Source organism: Tympanuchus pallidicinctus, unplaced genomic scaffold (genome assembly GCF_026119805.1).
Source record: "Tympanuchus pallidicinctus isolate F22 unplaced genomic scaffold, pur_lepc_1.0 scaffold7, whole genome shotgun sequence".
NCBI lineage: Eukaryota > Metazoa > Chordata > Aves > Galliformes > Phasianidae > Tympanuchus > Tympanuchus pallidicinctus.
Window position 1 is genome coordinate 23,913,235 of NW_026294791.1, and position 20,206 is coordinate 23,933,440.

Here is a 20,206-nt window from a genome sequence, read left to right on the forward strand (position 1 = left end):
GACTGGTAGCAGCTTGGTGCAAAACATTCTCCTAGGAGAAAAGTTGGAATCTATTTAGACAACAAACTCCTTAACTTTCTCGCTCCTTTCTGATATCCTGGAATTGTGTGCTTCCGTCAGTAAAGCTGTAATCTACCATTTGGCAGCTTGGCAGCACAGCATGGGAGGGCTGATTGGCAAGGGGAAGCATCAAGCTTCATGTGTGAGGATGTGATCCTGGGGTTTTCCAAGAAATTTTTTTTTACATGGAATTTCCCGTACTATGAACAACAGGCTGGCTGAGAGAATAAAAGGCTGTACTAAAGGCAAGGGAGACACAGTCCAGACACTTTGAGCTGAGTTTTATCTTCAAGTCCGTGTTCAGCAGCTCAGCAACAGAGAGCAGTTGCTGGGAAATATTACAGAGCACTTCTACAGCACCTGACCAATACAACTACAACCTGTGAGTATAAATTGACTGTTTTATTATATTCTATGTCTCAGCTAGAGGAAAACTGGAGAGAGAATTCTGTGCTAATGTTTTGGGTTTTTTTTTAAGAGCTATTTAAATTTAAAAGCTCTCTTGACATTAAGAGCTGTTTTAAATGGTTGATCTCGCAAGAATGGAAATCTTACTTAATTCTTCAGAATGATTCTTTAAAAGTATGCAGAGAAGATTGCTCAGGCAGCATTTTATATTGGATAGTAAAAAAAAAACGGTGTATATTCTCTACAAATGTGTTCCTTTGATCTTTCATAGCCCTCTGCTTAAAAGATAAAGAGAAGAGAAAGCTCTCAGAGAAATGAATTGCCTGTGGTTCCTATCTCTTCTTGCTTACGGTAAGTGTGTATGTGTCTGCAGAAAACTATCTGAGTGACAGTGTTAGTGTGCTTAGTTTTGAGTTTGGAATTAAACAGATAGTTTTTAAATCTGACTGAATTAGCTTGGGGCCAGATTCACATAGAGAAGGCTGTAGCTGCAATGGCACTTTACCCTGATTGCCTGACAAAAGTGTAATTGGCTCCTGTGATGTGATATGAATTCTGCAGATCTTTGTATGAGTGGTAGTAGTTTGACAGGCTGAAGTTTCTATACTTGATGGTGACTTGCCTGTTTTGAAACTTGTTGGTTAATTACTTGTAAAATAATTGCCACTAAATTTTGATGCTGTTTCAGATATTAACAAATGTGCAATGTTTATAAAGCTTTATGTATCCTTTCCTAGAGAAAGAGTTGGGGAAATGCCCAATACCAACTTTTTGCCATCTTTTCATTCTAGGGCTTACAATACTAGAGGTGGTGAATTGTTGGACATACCATTATTCAGACACAAACATGACCTACAAAGAGGCAGAGTTATGGTGCAAAAAGAGCTATACTAACATGGTTGCCATTCAAAACAAGGATGAAATCAACTATCTTAATGACTTCTTACCCTTCAATCCGGGTTACTACTGGATTGGAATCAGAAAAATTAATGGTACGTGGACCTGGGTTGGAACAAACAAAGAACTGACAGATGAAGCAGAAAATTGGGCTTCAGGTGAACCAAATGGCAAAGGGAACAACGAGGACTGTGTTGAAATCTACATCAAAAGAGGGAAGGATGACGGCAAATGGAATGATGAGAAGTGTGAAAAAAAAAAGGTTGCCTTGTGCTATACAGGTATAGTATCATAAAGTCCATTTCAGTGAGCCCCTGTGGAGATGAGATAGTGGAATGGGTTGTTTAACCTAGTTTTACATGCTGACTGCCTGACTCTGTGAACATCCTACACTTATCCTTACTCGCAGGGCTGAGATTGCTCTTTTTCTAAGAGCTAGATTCATCTCACTTACCTTTTAGCCCCTAGACTATAATACATCTTTTCTAAGCAAGCCATCAGGCTCTATAATCAGTGGAGGGAAAATGGCTCTTTCAAAAGTTGGCTTTCATCAAGTAATTGTCTGAGCTACATAAGAATTGTCCTTTTGAAGGTGTCTATCTCTCTGCTGACTATAGAGCATTGGGTTAAATCTAACATCATGTATATATACTATACACTCTATATAGAGATTACTAAGGCTAGTAAAAAAAAATCTAAGTCAAATATCTGCCAATTCAGAGCTGAGGTAAGGAAGAATGCCTCTGCTGAAGTGTTCTACCTACCTCACACATATTGTTCCTTTTGCATTTTAAATATTACTAATATCTACCTGAGAGCAAGTGGTCTTAGAGTTTCCCTTGGAATCCTTTCATTGTGAGCTAGTCTGTCAAAGGAATTGATTTCTGAAATGCTTCTGTAAAATGGCAGAGTTAACTAATATAACAAAATTCCCTGCATTTCTTTTGCCTCACAAACTGCTTCTTTAGTGACAGAAAGATGAATGATGCACAGACCAGATTTAATTAGTGGTCAATGCTGATTCTTTTATTTGATGGACTTCTTTCTTTTTTTTTTTTTCTTCAGCTTCTTGCAACCCATCTTTCTGCAGTGGCCGTGGGGAATGCATAGAGACTATTAACAATCACACCTGCCAGTGTAACCCTGGATTCTATGGGCCAGATTGTGAATTTGGTAAGATTACTACATCCTTCTTTCCAACCAGGGAGACGGTCATGCTAGCTTAGTTCTGTTTGTCTGGCTTGATTTGCCTGCTTGACCAAAGGGACTGACTATGTACCTTCTTGTGTTTCTTTGAAGTTAAGACTTGTGATCCACTAAAGAAACCTGATCACGGCAGCCTTGAGTGCAACCATCCATTGGAGGACTTCGGCTATAACTCCTCATGCACAGCTCAGTGTGAAGAAGGCTATGAGCTGAATGGACTGCAGTCAGTATACTGTATGTCTTCTGGAAACTGGTCTGACACACTTGCATCATGCAAAGGTGAGCTTGTCAAGCAATGGTAGATGAGATTTCTGCATTACACATAGCAGCACTGAAGTCTGCAGAACTCTATTAATGGGTACAAACTGAAATTCTGGCCTATATCTAAAGCTGTTTCTATGCATTAGGTATGTTACTAAGTTTCAGGAAAGAAAAAATGCTTTTTTAAAGATTATCCCAAGCTAATGTCTGTGCTGTTTTTTATGCTTTCAGCTGTGACCTGCCCTGCTTTAGAAATGCCTGCTCATGGCTCTCTCAACTGCTCGCATCCCTCTGGGGAGCTTCCCTGGGGTACCACCTGTGAGTTCACCTGTGAGGAAGGATTTGCTCTGACAGGACCATCCACTCTGCAGTGTGGATCTTCTGGGGCCTGGGACAAGCAGCAGCCATCCTGTGCAGGTACATTTTTCCACGCCTGCCCAAGCCCTTGGGGCAATCAGCTTTGATTGGCATGTTGAATTCCTGAGACCTCTGAGCTGACTGCTGTTGTGATGTGTGCGTTGCAGCTGTGAGGTGTGAGGCTGTAACCTGGCCAGAAGAAGGTTCTGTGAGCTGTGCTTCTGCAGATCTCACCTATGGTTCACACTGTGATTTCCGTTGTCGAGAAGGCTACGTTTTGGAGGGCCCATCCAGCATTAAGTGCATGGCACAGGGACAGTGGTCAGAGCCATTCCCAAAATGCAAAGGTGAGATTTTTGGGGTTAGAAATCATCTGTTAAACTTAACACTAGCTCAAATAGTCTGAAGAGACTGAATAATTCAAGTGTTGTCAAATAATAACAATCATCTCTGGTAGGCTTATAGTATTTCTCTTAAAGGGGTTTCAAGACAAAGATCACATATCCTGCTGTATTAAAGTGGAAATAGCAATGCAAGTTGAGAAACTACACTTGGCAGCTGTACTCCCAGCAGAAGTCGTAACAGACCGTTGAAGTAGGGTGTTCTGACCTGCTCCAAACTCTCATCTTCAAATGGGAGTTCACACCCCCAAAATGCACCTCATAAGCTGAGCCAGTATTAGGAACAGCTTGTGTGCTTTAAATACATATTTAAGTGTTCTGGCTTCACAGTGCAGCATGCTGTAATTCCTGTATCCTGAGACACTGCTAGGGGTAAAGGGCAGTACTATGGCTCTGTAGGGGAGAGCTCCAGGCAGGACACAACCTCTTGCCATCTGAAAGAGGAGCATTTATTCTGACCTACTCCAAGCTAATGTCTGTGCTGTTTTTTATGCTTTCAGCTGTGACCTGCCCTGCTTTAGAAATGCCTGCTCATGGCTCTCTCAACTGCTCCCATCCCTCTGGGGAGCTTCCCTGGGGTACCACCTGTGAGTTCACCTGTGAGGAAGGATTTGCTCTGACAGGACCATCCACTCTGCAGTGTGGATCTTCTGGGGCCTGGGACAAGCAGCAGCCATCCTGTGCAGGTACATTTTTTCACGCCTGCCCGAGCCCTTGGGGCAATCAGCTTTGATTGGCATGTTGAATTCCTGAGACCTCTGAGCTGACTGCTGTTGTGATGTGTGCGTTGCAGCTGTGAGGTGTGAGGCTGTAACCTGGCCAGAAGAAGGTTCTGTGAGCTGTGCTTCTGCAGATCTCACCTATGGTTCACACTGTGATTTCCGTTGTCGAGAAGGCTACGTTTTGGAGGGCCCATCCAGCATTAAGTGCATAGCACAGGGACAGTGGTCAGAGCCATTCCCAAAATGCAAAGGTGAGATTTTTGGGGTTGGAAAATGTTTTCTTGTTACTGTGCAATACTCTGAAATCCTATCCCTGAGAGTACAGGTTCAATTCAATAAATATCCAGCACTGATTCATTGTACAACGTAATATCATGGCCTCAGTAGAGGTTAGTTCTTGGCAGGATATCCCTTCTTGTCAGCTAAAAGAGGAGTATGTTATTCTGACCTGCTCCAAGCTAGTGTATGTGCTATCTCTAATGCTTTCAGCTCTGATGTGCCCTGTTTTCAGAATACCTGCTCATGGCTTTCTGAACTCCCTTCACCCCACATCCAAATGATTTTGAACATACAGTGTACATTTACTAGTGCAAACAGTAGGGTCAAAGATAGGAAAGGTGTTTACGTCTCAACCATTTTTTTTCTTTATTTCAGTTGTACAGTGTGAACCACTGAAGTCTCCTGAGAAAGGCTCCATGGATTGCATACATGGTGCTGGGAACTTCACATATAACACAGCCTGCCACTTCAGCTGCCTGGAAGGATGGAATCTCAGTGGATCTCGTGTTCTTGAGTGCAGTCTTTCAGGAACCTGGAGTGCCAGTCTGCCCACATGTGAAGGTATTCTATCTGTGACTAGCCAGAAAAAGATCTCACTAGGTTCCTGGCCAAAATAGGAGGTATGGAAGGGTAGAGGGGATAACAGCAAGCAGTGAGTTAGAACTTGTTGTGCAGCCCACAAAGGAAGAAACCTAAGGAAATCTCTGAATATGATCCTTGAAAATAAGAGGGAACATTCCTGATGGGTCTTGATGGGAAGCCTTGATTTCTTATCAAAATCAAAAGCTTCAACCTGACTTTAGGCGTTTTTTGTGTGTTCTTAACTAAAATATTTCTCATGCTGAGCTGTTTCCATGTTAATAAAGAGCTTTTCTAGAGAAGTAGAACATTAAAGAAAAATGTGCATAAATCAGTTTGCTTCTCAGTAAAAGAAGTTTGTAGATTTATAAATCTGATGTGATAGCTTCTTCAGTGAGCTCCTCACAGAGCTTTCCTGTGAAAGGCTGTAAATTTACAGGGCAAAAGTCTCCCTTTCCATCCAAGATAGTAAGAGCTCTTCCCCTGTCATGTAGGAACACGTTTGGTTTGTCTGATGTGCCTTTGCTGTAGGTCCCAAGAGCTCAACTTCACTCTATTTGGCTAGAATTCAGATCCTTGAATAATTTCATTGATTTCAGTCGGACTCTCAAAGAGGAGGAAACTACATGCCTCTTGATCTCACTGCAGCTGTTTTTCTTCTTTCAGCTTCTCAACAAGTTGGCTATGTCACTGTGGGCATAGCAGCCACCTCTACCTCTCTGCTTGCCACAGCATCATTCCTCTTTTGGCTTGCAAAACGGTTACGAAGCAAAGGTGAGCCACTGGACTGTTTCCATTAATTTTATTTACCTTCCTGAAATTTGTTTAGTGGGAAGGAAAAACCTCCAGATCTCAAACAGTTGCCTTTTGAAAAAGTGAGAATATTCACATAAACAAATTCCAGTGTTACTTTCAGGAAGCCTGCATGTGTGACATGTTTGGTTTTATGATAAACATTTAAAAATCTGAAGGAGTTAAAAAATAAGTAAGAAAACAAGAATTAGAGGTGAAAAAGCCAGTGGTTATTCATCAGTAATTACTGCCAGGGAAAGTGAACGGGAGATTGAGTTGGGGCTAATGACAATACAGTAATACCTAGCTGTGAGATTTCTGTTGCTAGATGAATGGTTTTTTATTAAATATTCAGATAAGATTTTTTAATAGGAAGAAAAGTTTGGAAGATTGGGCTTTCATCTTGAAATGCTAATATTTTTTCTTTTTCTTCTTGCAGTAAAGAAATTCACTCCTGCCAGGTAAGTTGTGTCTCAAAAAGCAGCATGAAAAGCATTGTAATCATTTTGCTCAAATCCAGTAGGTATAGAACAGTTGTCACTAAAGTACTTTTCATTTCTGTTCTTACAGCAGCTGTCAGCACCTCACTACTGAAAGCCAGAATGTCTAGCTCCCGGTGTTTCAGGTAAGCACATGAGATAGGTGCATTCCCAAATTCTCTTCCTTCTAATCACAGAAGTAATCAGAGCCTACTAATTGCTACACACTTGCAAAAATAGCAGTGTACGCTTTGGGGTACCTACCATGACTTTTACCACTGCACCAAAGTTCCTAAGGAAACTGATAGATTTATTGATTTAGAAATTGTCATTTAGCTCCTAAGGGATTATTGTGCTATGCTGTCTGTCTAGCTGTATATAATATTAGGAACACTTTGGTACATTTTTGCTTCATGTTGCATACAAAATTCCTCTGACCTGACAGCAAGTACAAATCTGTGCCAATTTTTCCAATTTATAGAGGAATGTTCTTCTCTCTGCAGGAATTGAAGCCATCTTTGCTCATGTCTCAGAGATTTTCAGGAAATGAAACTCCATGCAGATCAGCAGCTGACCAGATGTTTTTACCTCTTGCTGACAAGATGATTCACCTTGTGTATTGCTCAAATTTTGAACTCAAGCTGTCTGGTATTTCCATAGAAGACTAACAAGCAGAGAGTAAAACTCTGGCCTTCTGGCAAAACGCTGTCTACATTCAGTCATGTAGTTATCATAACTGGGAGCTTGCCATGTCTTGTCCAGATGGTGAGCAAATAGTAAGCTGCTGGCTAAGGAGGAGGCTGGTTTCTCCTCTGGTCTACTAGGTGAGGTACCTGGGTGAGGTGAAGACATACATTATTTCACATCACTTATTACACTGCTGGAGATGTCTCCTCTGGAGACATATGGGTTATGCTGGCAGAAACAAAGTAATTGGGGTTAAAAACATTCTCAATTGCTTTGAAGCCATTGATCTGGCTTATTGTTGAAGTCATTTTATTTTAAGATGTTCCCATATGCCTGAAGTGACATAGGCAATTATCTGGGTTTCTGCTGCATGTTCCAGAAAGCCTTTGGACTTTACTTTTTGTTGATGGCACTGGGAATGATAGTGCTTGTACTAGGTACTCTGGTTTCTGAATGCAGCAAGTAGGTGGGAAGTTCTCATCCCCATGGGATTGTGCACTGTAATACAGATGTGTGGATGTAAATATTTAATTTGCTGTGTAATTTTTACCAAGGGATTTCTGTGCTGTTAATGGCAACTATATTTAAAACACCTGATCCTGATCTGGGCCCAGAACCTTTTAAAAATGAGTCAGAAATATGCAGGCATGTAATCTTAATGAACATAATTTACAGATAAAATAGAAGCCTCAGGTTTTTATATATGTTGCATGTATGAACTATTGTGCTGTTAAAGGACTTCAAATGAGAGTCTTAATTTATGTGTAAGTTATAAATTAGTAATCTCTGCTGGACTTAGAATCTGATGTGTACTGTTCTATTTGTAGCAGTATTTAATAAAATGTTTTAAAGAGAATGCTCCCTTTCTGAAAATGTCCATCTTTTAAATGTGCCCTGTGGGTATGACTTCAGCAGCAGAAAGTCAGGGTGTGGGGGAAGATGGTTAAATTGTAAGACTGGAGTCTTGTACTTAGCTTTTCATGTCTTCGTAGAACTCAGGGAAAGTGCAGCCAGCAGATGGCACTGACTACCTGGGAGCCAGCACAGCCGTAGCTGGACTCAAAACCAGCATTTCTGGTCCTGAAAGGAGGAAAGGTCAGCATTGTATCCCATAAAGAAAGTGCTTGGAACAGCAGTGAGCTTCGAGACATGCATGCTCAGGAAGGAGAGGAGAGCAGAAGGAAAAGCAAGTGGGTGACCTTGGTGCACAGTTAACAGCATGAACCACTTAGCTCATACAGGCCTTTTGCAGCCTATTCTGCTGGGAAGTTAGCGAAGGGCTGGGAAAGCATGGGCTAGCAGGTGAAAGCACAGCACTGGGGACCTGAGGTGACTGATTTCCTTCACTACACCCGCTCTGTCTTGGGCTGTAACAAACACTGCACTAGGGTAGTGATGGCCAGCTGCTGTATCTGCCCTTTCCCAGCCCTTGACACATCCAAGAAAGCTGCACTGTGGCTCCAGCCCGAGGCAAGGCTCTAAAGAAGCCATCAGGCCAGCTAGCAAAGATAGTCAGAGGTTGCTGCACCAAGATGAACAGGGTCCACTGCTGTTTATCCCAAACCGATTAACAAACCGAGAGCGGCTGCCAGTGCTTCCCCCCGCCTTGACAAGGTGGGGCCCAACCGTGTGAGCAGATGTAGAGCAGTAATCCTTCAGGTTCCCTGAGGGGATGTAGAGATTAGCCCGAAACGCCCTGCTCTGAATCCCTGCAGGAGCTGTTTTGAGAGCTAAACCACCACATGGGTCTCCCAGCCTGTCCTTGTTGTTGTCCTCTACATGCACAGTCCTGTAGCATCCTCTGGAGACAGCTGCTCAGGCCACCGTGGCTCCTGCCATTCAATCAGGGGAGCCCAGCTTCTCTCCCAGGAGCTGACTGGAGCAAGTACTGCTAGCAGCTTTACTTCTCTGGGATCTTATAGGACTTGCACTGTTTTTTCTTGCTTCAGGACACAAATTGAGGGACATGGTTTCTTGGGCATGGTGGTGATGGCTTAGTGTTAGGGCTAGATGCTCTTAGTGGCCTTTTCCAACCTGAATGGAATTATGAAATTATCAACTGTGATGTTATGGCATGCTCAGGCCTATAAGATCTTCAGAGAGTGTAATGAAGACATCCCTGTCATGGTGACCATGAATGCAGAATTCTGTTGTTTGATGTCTGTTTGGATCCTGCTCTGGCCAGAGTGGCTGTGGGAATATTTGCTGTAAGATGCTCTCTAAATACCTCTGTTGTATTGCTCTCATCACTATGGGACCACCAAAGCTCCACATATTCTTTGCTGGAGGAACTTTCCTTATCTCCTGTTCTATTTCCCTTAAATTCCTTGGTTCTCAGTTGGGCCCATGGCAGTATAAGCCCTGCCCACACTGGGATTGTGCCTTTTATTTTCATAAGCAATTAGCCATCAAACAAGCACTCATTTACTAGGGCCTGGCTGAAGCTGCCTTCCCCAGTTCCAATTTACAAGGGTTGGACCGGACCCAGCATTTGGCCAGCAGTTCTTAGCTCACAAAGGTAGGTCACTGCTACAGGCTCTGGAAGCTGCCAGTCTTTGCAGCTCCTCGCGTGCTTTGCAGAGGACTGGCAGCAGGAACTCTGAAGCTCTTGCAGGAGTTAAGAGTCATGATCAAATCACTCACCTGCCCAGCTCCTGCTCTGGGAGCTGTCAGAGGGTATTAGGGCCGGGATGCCAGACTGTGACACGCAATGTCCGTGCTACGTGATGTGTTCAAGCCCTTTGTGAGTCTGTTTTCTGTCCCAAGTCTTGCTCCTGTCTGCATTCCTCTGGTTTTTGTAGGGAGACTCTGCTGCTTCCTGGCCTGAGCCTGCTGCAAATGTGCAGCTGCTGGTGGGTACCCTGTGAGCGGTCTTCAGCCCAGGGGCCCAGGGGAGAAGGGTGCTATGGTGAGTGCTAAAGCTGTTGGTTAGGGACAGGTAAGAACACAAGACAGTTGCTCCTCGAGAGCCGTATTTCACAACAAATGAATACAACGTGGCCTTGCCCACAGGCTGGCAGGCCAACTTCCTGTTGGTATTAGGCAGAAAAAGCTTAGCAAAGGGCAGAACAGACACAGGTATCACAGTCCAGCCTCCAACATTTGCACAGTCATATTATGGGGCTCCCTATCTCAGTTTATGGCCTCTCACATGCACGCCTCTAGGGTGAAACAAGGAAAATTGCAGGTTAAATTTAGCCAGCGGAGTCAAAATTGGTAGGTGGTTACTGCTGCTCATCTGGTGCTGTTAAATCTTGCCTAGGAGAGAGGCAGACCTGGCCAGCACAGTTAAGCTGTGGCTCCAGTGATAAGAGAAATCCACTGCCCAGAAAGTGCTTGCACAGCTGATGATGGCCAATGCTTTCTCCAGCTCAGGAATACTGCCAAGAACAGGGCAAAAAAAGCACAAATGCCTCCTCAGCAAGGCAACAGATGCCCCCAGGCAGCTGCCAGCAGGTTTTCTACCTGCCTTCCCACTTCAGGAAAGGACATTCTTTGAAAGGCCCAACAGTTGCTTTGACTTTCAGCCTGGGCCAAGTGGGACCTTCATCAGCTTCTCGCCTCACCAGCTGCCACAAAGGCAACAAAGGCAGGTGTGAAATTGCAGGTGACTTGCTTGCTTCTGCTGTCATTTTGGGCTTCTGACAGCCTTTGAGTGGGCAGGAGGAGGGAGCCTGCTGGAGCAGGCTTGTGTCATGGAATACTTGGGTGGAAGGTAAAGGGTTAAAAGGAAGACAGGAAACACTGCATTCAGGGCTTATTCCACAGTGCGATTTCTGGGAAAGGAGGGGCTGCAATCAGGCAGGATGTTTTCTCTTTGGGATCTTGGGAAATCGAGCCCAGCCTGACCTACACCGGGAGGGAAACAGCACAGCCAACGCTGCACGAAACAGTGACGTCCCCCTTCATCTTATCTCATATCAGCCCAAACAACTCAGATAACATACAAATCAGACGTGGTGAAAGGCTGGGCTCACTTGGGTAATGAAATGTGCCAAAGGGAAATGATACTATTTTAGCCAAAATGACAGCAAGCGTAGTTCTAGAAAGTCCTATCCTAAGAGAGACAGCCCTATCCCATCCTCACTGCTCTCCTTTCCCATTCCTTGCTGCAGCTGATGCCAATGTGGCTGCAGTGGAAGAACAGAGTAAACCCTTGCTACTTTACACTGACTCTTTTTTGACCAAGACACAACTGTTGGAAGCAACCAGATGGAATACATGATATCATTTTCACCCCTTGGCAAAGGCTGAATTATCAAACCTATAGAATGCCTGCAGGTTTGGTGGGGGTAGGGTCTGAGCAGAGCTCACAGACCCTCACCATGTTCCTTTGGAGGAACAGCAGCAGTTTGCATTCCACGGGTAATTGGCAAAGCCACAGTGCATTTTGCATGCACTGCTCAGACATCCTCTTCATGCAGAGCATACTAAGGTTGGTGGTTCATTTGAATCCAAGCCAGGCCAGCTGTTCACCTGAATGCATTTATCACGCTGCTCCTTTGAACTAGGGCAGGTAGATAGCACTGCTGGGGTCAGTACAGATCAATCTGCTTCATTTTCTTTTCCCTCTGTTAGCTTTTCTACACAAATATTCAGCACTATTTCATTACCCAGTTGGAGCAGAGGGTGTAAGTTTTGCTCAGAGTGGTGTAAAATCCCACCTGATATGCCAGAAGGTTAAAAACTCCACGTCTTCCCTCATACTGACTTTAAAATCCAGTTTTTAAAACCCAATGGAGGTAAATGCAGCAACTGCAATTACTAAGAAACAAACACCTCACTCCTCGAAGCCATTCTGAGTGCAAAGAGCACTGTTTTACCCAGACTGCAGGCAGCATTTGCTCAGTTTGGCTGCGTTGAGGCCATGGGCGGTTCCTTTCAGTGCTCATGAGTATTTCAGATGCTGCCAAAGGAAGCTCATAACGTGCAAATGTTCCTGTGTGCACACGAATGGCAGGCTGGCCCGTGTTTCTCTTTTGTCACTTTTACTTCCTGTTTCCTTGCAGATTTCGGTTCTTGCCTCATTAAATGGTGAACGACCCGTCACAGCATCCTTCCCTGTGTGCTGCCTTGAAGGTCAGTGTTTTGGCCATGGAAACTGGTGACAGCTCTGGGGACTTTTAAAGCACTTTATTCATGTTCTAGCAGGAGGCGGGAATGGTTACAAATGGCAGATAGTCTCTGCTTTCATGTTAGCATTGAAGCCTAGCTCCAGAAGAAACAGTAGAATCATTAAGGTGGAAAAGACCACCTAGTCCAACCATCAACACATCCCCACCATGCCCAGTGTAGCAGAAATGCTAAGTCACAGCCTGAAGCAGTGATTGAACACCTGGTGGGAAGACAGGGCCCACTCAGGGGAGCTCAAGTGTGTGCAGTGCACCCGAGTGATGGAAGGGCTGGAGCCAGACCTCATTTAAGGTTTGGCTGTGGAATGAAGGTTTTTTGTTTGTTTTTTTATTTGTTTCCTTCTGGAGATTTCTATGTATCTGAAGCCTCCTGAAGGTAAGCAGATTCTTTCCTTTATTTCTGTACTCACAGCTGTTGTGTTTGAGCAAGTCCTCATTTGCTGCATCCTAGGACTTTGCTACTCTGTTGTCATTGCAGTGCTTTCCATTGCCTTACACCCACTGACTGTGCCCCCTGGTGCCACATCCACACTTGTGGGCAGTGGAAATGCTCTGGGGAAGGATGGACTGTCTGTTTTACAAATGTTTTGGGAATATGGACTTCTCTAGTCTTTATAATAAGCAAAGCTAGTTCTGAAGAGAAGCTTTTTCTCTGAGCTTGTACCTGGGAAAGAACTTGTCAGAGCATCCTAAGAAATGAGATTTGAGGGGCTCTGAGAAGTCGCCTACTCCAAAGCCCTGCTCCTGGCTGAGTGATGGCACTGCAGGTAGAAGCTGACATTGTGCACTGTGACTCTATGCAAAAATCAGGGGCTGAGTGGGACCAGAGCAGCTGCAGGTATGCTCCAAGGAATTCTAGCAATCTGGATCCGTGGCTCCTGGATAGTTGGAGAAATTTGGTGTCTGAAACTCTGGCTCTTTCAGAAATCCCAGTCTATGTCTATTTGCTCCGTTGGTTTGAAGGGATGAGCACTAGTTTTATTTCTCAGTAGCACTGATGGCTAAATCTGAGCAACTTCTGCCTCCACATTATGCCAGCAATCTGTATCAGTCCTCCTTCTGCTCCTGTGTCTGGTGCAGGCAAATCTATGCCACTGAGGCCTTTGGATGCTCTGGGAACAGGTGCAGTATGGCTCTCAAAGAACAACAGATCAGAAAACATATGGGACAGCTCCAGCTCTTCATTAACCTAATTGCTATAGCTTCCACCAAGGTCTGCATGTTTGCCTCGCGTGTTGCTTCCGGTGCAGGCAAACACGGTCTGTGACAGAGTGCAGACACAGTAATGCTATCAGCTGCCTCTTCCTTCCTAGAAGGGGCCCAGCTGTCCAGATCACCTCCATAAAACCTAGTCAGGGGCTCATGCCTAAGATGTGCTGCCCTAGAGATGTTGTAGGCATCTCTGAGGAGGCCGAGGGGGTGAGAGATGGGGTTTGAAATCAGTGGTTTGGCCTGCTTGCCCACCCTCCATCTGATGCTGATTACTGCTGCAGGGGCAACTAGTCAATCCAGCTGCAGGTGGCTGGCTGATAAGCAGGTTGAGCCAGCACACCTGCATCCTTCATGGCAGGGTGAAACCAATAGATGTTTATAGGAAGAGACTGTAGGGAACCTTCCAAATGCTCTTTGGTTGAAGAGCATAACTGGGTTGTAGGGGATTCCTCAGGACTGTAGAACAATGAGAAGGAGAATCAACAGTCTTTCCTAACCTCTTTTAGTGATCAGATAATAGCAAGTCTTGCTTTAAAGAATCATTCCTTCACACTGGGAGTGTCTGGGGGAAAAAAAAAAACAACAAAACAGCATTCCCAACTTAAAGATTTGTCTTTTTGTGACACTGAAATGCAAATAAAGCTGCATTTCTAAAAAAAGCTACAGTAACCTCAGGGTTGCATGAAGTTCAGATGTGTCCTGCAATGAAAATCCTTACGTTGTGCTCCAGACTGACATTTGAAATGAGTTGTCCAGATGCAGCCTAGCCAGCTGGCCCACACTTAGCAAGGGAGCAGCTCTTCCCACCGATGTGCTTCACTCCAGCAGAGCCTGGATGCTCTCTGCAGCTCGGCAACCTGAAGCACAACAGAAGGGGCTGCCTGAGAGGTGCAGAGATGCTAGTGAGAGAGGAGGGAGAATGCAATATCTGATGTGGGCACATCTTGTCTGGCCAGCCAAGCCAAATGTTTGTCACCTTTGGAATCGCTGTGCTGCCCAAAAAGCAAAACAGACGTGTAGTAGTGTTGGCAATCTCTGTAGGAACCTCCTGTCTGCCAGATTCCCTCTCCCTGCCCTCCCGGCAGGTGCCAGCTGGGTTTTTGCTTTCTTTCATCCTAGGATCATGTTTCATCAAAGCAAACACAGCCAGGGGACCTGGAGCTCAAAGGCTTACTAAAATTAGGCCTGATCTTAGGTCCTGTTTGCAAATTGTTTTTGGGCCTGGTGGCATCTGACGTACAAAGGGGCTAAAATCAGAGTTTGCAAGTCCTAAGTGCAGCTATGTTCATGTTATTGTTTGCAAAGTCCTTTGGGGCTGCTGCTGTGGGCCTGTTAGAATGAAAAAGCAGCGTATGGGCAGATCAAAGAGACCCTGTCAAATAGATTTCGACACAGACGAGCAGCCCACGCTATCAGATGGCCTGACAAAGGAGGGACAAGCACCGAAGCACTCATGTTGATACAATCCAACCATGCTCACATGGGGCTGTGACTCAGTACAGGAGTCAGGCAGGTTCACTATGGAGTCTGGATTTCCTGCAAAAGCAGCCAATGGACAAGTTGTGAAGTCGCATTTGAGTTAATGGGGCTGAAACAAATCTTTGAAGTTGGGTGGAGTGTTTCAAGTTTGAGTGGATCTGGATCTTGCTGAAGCTTCCCTTCCTACTGCAGCTACTTTAAAAAAAATTAAAAAAATAATTAAAAAAAAACAATAGTTAAGAAGGAACAACTATGAAGAACAGCTCAAAGCACGCAACTGGAATTGGTGTTTGGAATTATGGTATGAAATGTCTTCAAAAAGGTGATGAATAAGCAAAGAGAAGGAAGGAGGGAATATGAAAAGTATGTTTTGTGCCTGTTTTATTTATTTACTTATTTTTCTCTCCACATTATCCTGTGTATTTTTGAACGAAGAGGAAGCATTGATGTCAGGTCTCTGGTTTGGCTGTGACTGCCAAGCATGCTGCCTTGGAAATCAGTGCCCATTAGCATGTCCTCACATCTTGATATGCCAGCTCTGCCCAACCCCAATGTAGAATACCATCCCTTAGGTGCTGATCTGAAATAGCAAACCATCCCAGCTGTAGTCTACAGTATGGGTGATAATTTTGTTCCAGGTCAAGTCTTCATGAAACACTTGGATAATTGGAATGTTTCACCAGTTCCATGCCCAGCCTGCAGAACAGCCTTCTAAATTGCATGAGCGAAGAGGGAGATGTTGTACCTATTTTGTAGCAACCAGTGTTTTACCTACCATACAATGTCTCCATGTATTGTAGCTTGTACAAAGGAAGGAATGTATGGGGTGTGTTGTGCCCTAGGACAGGGATGGAGCTCAGGTCTGGTATCCTGGTGGGAGCAGGAAGAGTGCAAAGTGAAAATAAACAAAGGGAGGTAATTTTCCTCTCTTCATTCACCTGTTCTCCCAGCACCTCCATCTGGACCCTTGGGAAATGTGCAGGTGGCAGCTCTGGCTTGGGAGAAGGGCTGGGTTTCGGAAAAGGTTGACCCCAAACCCAACAGCCTAAACTACACCTGGCAACCAATTTGAAATCAGGACGAAAGGATGCACTTTCAGGAAGCTTTGCGAGGCATACTGTTATTGCAGTATCTGTCTATAAAGATCTACAGGCTCTCAGCTGACAAACAAACAACAGCATTTTTTTCCTCCTAATAAGGTTTCCTTAGAAATGCATCCACTGCTGAATCCTGAGTCTGCCTGGCATATTCCGGGGGACATCTGGCATAAATTCTTCATTATTAGATTACATTAGTTGCAGCAATAATCATTCACATGGGATTATTACATCCAAGCTTGTCTCGTTGCCTTTATCCTTTCACACATTGTCTTTCCTGGTTCCCCTTCAAAGGGCTGTTGTGAGCCTGTGTCAGAGCAAGAAATTAACTCGTTAGTAATTTATGCATCATTTCCTCCAGCCACGTGTATTTAGGGCAAGATCAATAAAATATAATAAGGAAGCGGGTGGGTATTGTCACTGTGGGGCTGAAATAATTCCTTTGGTATCACTGTAAATCCTTCCCTCCCGTATGAAAACCTGCAGTCCTGTCCATCATTAGCTTATTTTGCTGGGCTGTAGCAACAGAACATCGATTCAGCTCCTTTGTGCACTGGCAGAGTTCATGTCCTGCCACTTCTGCTCAGAGCTCTCAGAGCAAAGGTTTTGGTTTTTGGAGGAGCAGTGTTTCATAGCCTTTCTGCTGGCTCCAGCCGTGTAATTAAAGCTGTGCCACCTAACACTGCAGCCTGATTTCTGGAGCGGCTCCACGCCCTGGCATCTGCTGTGATATGTTTGGTCTGAGAAAGGGAGAGGGAATGCAGGAGGGATGTGAGCACTGCAGCTTAGGGCACAGAAATCTTGGTTGTGGGATGTAAAGAAGCAAATCTGAGATGCATTGAACTAGCAAAGTTCTGTTTGATGATCTGAGGGCCCGGCAGTGATTGAGAGGCTTCAGTTCCTCAAAGCCCCTAGCAGGATATGTCTCAAGATTGCTTTGCACTCCAGGACCTGCATGTTTTGTTGCCTTAAACATGGAGCAATCCAGGAGAAGAAGATGTTCAGAAAACCCTCGTGGGTCTGACTCATCCCCGGAGGAGCCCTGCTGGTGCAGGGTGCTGGGCTGGGTAGCACATGGAGTACAGGATGGGACAGCAGGCGGTGCAGTCTTGCCCTCCCCCAACCCCAGTGATGTTGACACAGGCTGGAGTGGAGTGCAAGGAGATGAGTTCCTGAGATTATCAGTGCAGACAGGGAGAAGAATGTTGTTTGCTTGTAGCTCCTCTCCATCAGGACTGGCAAAATCCAAACACAGAGGGGAGATGCTGGTGGACACCTACGCATGGTCTGAGTGTAATGGAGATAAGCAGGCACAGGGATGAAGCCAGGGGATCTGACTGCAGCACAAGACAAATGGATTGCAGCACAGGCTGGCTGCCTTCTGAAAGCCTACTGCAGACACAGGTCTGTCCAGGTCACTCACATGCAGTCAAGGATGTTTCTCCTCATCACCTGCCCCCCAGGCACTGAGACAGCTTCACTGAGGACAAAGCCGGCTCTGCTTGGTCTCCACTGGACTCCAGCAGGGATGTGGCTAATGCTGTGTCCTTCCTAATGGCAAATGTTGTTGTAGAGCAGGTATGTTCACAGGCAAGAGAAAAAAGGCCAACTGGCAGAGAGAAAGCAAGAGAGGAGGAGGAAAGCTGAGCTGAGAGTGCTTGTGATGGGATGACTGTTATTTTGTGTGGTTTGGTTCAATCAGGAGCCCGGGTTAGAATCATAAAGGTTGTAAAAGACCTCTAGATCATCTAGTCTGTGTGGCTAGCCCTCCCCCCAGCATTGCAACACCTCGAAGGGACAGGAGCCCAAAGAGCAAACACAGGAAACCCCAGCCCTGGTCAAGGTCTGGGAGGTAAATTTGTAACTTGGGACAGATTGTGAGGATGCTGCTGTGTAATGCACAGGCACTCCTTTCTCTCTGATCCTCTCCTTCTCCAGCAGCCTGGTGTGGATGGGAGAGCTGATCCCAAAAGTCCTTTCATGGTTGAGTCTTCTGAAGAGACAGGACGTGGGTTGGAAATGCAGCCAGGCATGCAGGCTCCTTATTCCCTGGAGATGGGCTCCTTCCCTCACTTCTGTAAGTACTTGCTTTGTACTCAGATGAGTCTGCTGTGCACTGGGTACATATAGAGAGGGGTGGTAGGACACCAAGAGCTGTAGTGCTTGCCCAGCCCCATGGCCATGCACCAGCCCAGGGATTGGAAAAGGGGCTGTGCTTAGGGGTGAGGGATGCAACGGCTCATACTAAAGGAGTTCTGGGGATTGGTTCATGAAAGGGTTACACATAGCTGTGATATTTCTATTTATTCTTTTAATGGAATGGCATATCTTACTGGATAAATATTGATTTTTGTCAAAAGGATTCACTGTGTGTGTGCATAAATGCATATACTTGCACATACATGTGTAAGGTGGGAGAGAATTCCACTGAAAGCTGTTGAAGTGGTCCAATTCATTTCAGATCTACTTGAAATTCGTGATCCTTGAGGTTCCTTGCAACCTGGGCCATTCTGTGTTTTGAATTGTACACGTATTTCTAAGTGACATGTGATTTAAAATGGCATCTTCTCTTGTTGCTGCCTTGGTAAATGTATGTCGCATACTGGGCATGTTGGTGAGGGGTTGATGGTTGGACTTGATGATCTTAACGGCCTTTTTCCAATCTTAATCATCCTATATCGATATCAAATTTGATTAGCATCTGATGATCCATTATTGGGCTGATTCTTGTCTATCAGGTAAACCAGTGCTGGAATTGATTTTCCTGGCAGTTAATTATGGCTGCAGCAGTCAGTGGATGCATCATTTCAGCCCAAGATTATGGGAGTAATTCCATTTCTTGACAGGGGTGCATGGACATGAAGGACAGAGAGATATCTGAGGCTCAGAGTCCTGAAGAGCTGATGTGATCTGCAAGATACAGAAGGGCTTCCATCCCACTGGTCTGCTCTCATCTCCTAGGACAAAGGATTGCTGCCTGGTGCCAGTTCCAGGCTTTGTCCCCAGCCTCTGTTGTCAGGAGGTGACCCACAGAGGGCTCACTGCTGGCTGTAGCTGCCCAGAGTTGAAGCCTAGCGTGCGCTGCCAAAGCCACCTGGCAGGTACTCCTGGGTTAGCCCCTTCCTCTCTGCATCTGTCAATAACACAAGCAGCTTTCCCTTGCTGACTTTTCCCAGCTGACCTTTATAAGCACGGCTGTGGGTTCTGCCCCATCTTCCCTTTGACAGCTCTGAAGGCTCACTCTGAACTTTGCAGCACAGACCAGCTTCTGGTAGGAATCAGCAGTGTTCCATGGCTGTGGACTTGCCTGTTTTCCCTTCCTCAGAGTTGATCTCAGCACGCTTGCGACCACTTGTGAGGGACACTGCCTTTTCAATCAGTGGATGGGGTGTTCCTCCAGCAGGTGAAGCTTGGAGCTGGCTTTTGCACAAGGAAGAAATTTCTGCACTGAAGTCAGGGAGCCAGGAGATCAAGTTCTTTAACTCACTGATGGGGACAGGTTTCTCCTCTGCTGCACTTTGTGCAATGAGAGGGACCCCTGCGATACTAGTGGTACGGAAAGGGTTCTGTGTGCCTTGCTGAGGGTTTATTGCAGGTATTTTGAGTCTCCTCTTGATCCATCCCAGCTGATAACTCAAAGTGGCCTCCCAAGTGGCCTCTGAGTGAGAAAAGGCCAGAAGGTTTTTCGGACTCCTGCTTCCCTTGCTGTGGTCCTGCTTGGTTCCTGCCTTTGTTCCTATTGCGTCTTCTAGCTGGGGCTGTTCAAAGTCTGAGATGCAAGTTGTCACTGCGTGCGTGGTATGATGCCTGGCTCTGCTTTTCCCCTAAGTTTCTTGCTTATGCTAAGCAATACCTGACTTTCACACAGCTTCTGACACCCTAGGAAGGGGTGGTAAGGCAGCCCCTGTGAGAAGGGGAGATATGGCAGTAGAAATCTTGGGGTTTTATGAAGGCTTTACCTCTACTGCGTGGTATAGGTCATCTCACTATGGCTGTACGTACCTTGTCATGGGAGCCAGCGAGGTTACAGGAGGATAGAGCAGTGCTGGGGGTAGTGAAGGAGTTAAAGCCCAGCCGTTCTGCCCAGTCAGTCAGCCTTGCCTGTAATAACCAATTAACAGAGTGTAATTGTGCAAATCCATATGTGGCAGTAATTAC

The 20,206-nt window shown here is 45.4% G+C and overlaps 2 protein-coding genes across 12 annotated transcripts in view; both read left to right on the forward strand.

Annotated features, from left to right (window-relative positions):
• The first annotated feature begins 255 nt into the window (after positions 1–255).
• SELE (selectin E) lies at positions 256–7,984 on the forward strand. Of its 4 annotated transcripts, XM_052666710.1 has the most exons (14): positions 259–442; positions 740–819; positions 1,260–1,646; positions 2,431–2,538; positions 2,665–2,850; positions 3,064–3,249; positions 3,357–3,536; positions 4,091–4,276; positions 4,384–4,563; positions 4,967–5,152; positions 5,837–5,944; positions 6,402–6,423; positions 6,533–6,587; positions 6,945–7,984. In XM_052666710.1, exons 2-13 carry the CDS (start codon positions 783–785, stop codon positions 6,570–6,572), a joined length of 1,806 nt encoding a protein of 601 aa, XP_052522670.1. In that variant the 5' UTR covers positions 259–442; positions 740–782; the 3' UTR covers positions 6,573–6,587; positions 6,945–7,984. The 4 variants fall into 4 exon arrangements, with proteins under 4 accessions (XP_052522674.1, XP_052522673.1, XP_052522672.1 ...); XM_052666714.1 differs by lacking the exons at positions 3,357–3,536; positions 4,091–4,276 and having other exon boundaries at positions 256–442; XM_052666713.1 differs by lacking the exons at positions 3,064–3,249; positions 3,357–3,536 and having other exon boundaries at positions 257–442.
• Positions 7,985–12,532: 4,548 nt separating this feature from the next.
• RXRG (retinoid X receptor gamma) overlaps positions 12,533–20,206 on the forward strand; it is a 29,357-nt gene continuing 21,683 nt past the window's right edge. For 3 of the 8 annotated variants that reach the window (XM_052665631.1, XM_052665632.1, XM_052665640.1), the window contains exon 1: positions 17,925–18,125. In XM_052665631.1, the coding sequence (XP_052521591.1) occupies positions 17,945–18,125 (181 nt within the window). In that variant the 5' untranslated portion in view covers positions 17,925–17,944. Of the gene's footprint in view, positions 12,637–17,924; positions 18,126–18,894; positions 19,150–19,581; positions 19,601–20,206 lie in introns of those variants that run through there. The other 5 variants (XM_052665636.1, XM_052665642.1, XM_052665641.1 and 2 more) reach the window with 4 other exon arrangements.

Bases quoted from the DNA above. Each gene is read 5' to 3' on its own strand.
- SELE (XM_052666710.1), top strand. From the start codon at position 783: ATGAATTGCCTGTGGTTCCTATCTCTTCTTGCTTACG. The intron at 1,647-2,430 runs GTATAGTATCAT...TTTTTTCTTCAG, and splicing joins GGTTGCCTTGTGCTATACAG to CTTCTTGCAACCCATCTTTC. The intron at 6,424-6,532 runs GTAAGTTGTGTC...CTGTTCTTACAG, and splicing joins AAGAAATTCACTCCTGCCAG to CAGCTGTCAGCACCTCACTA.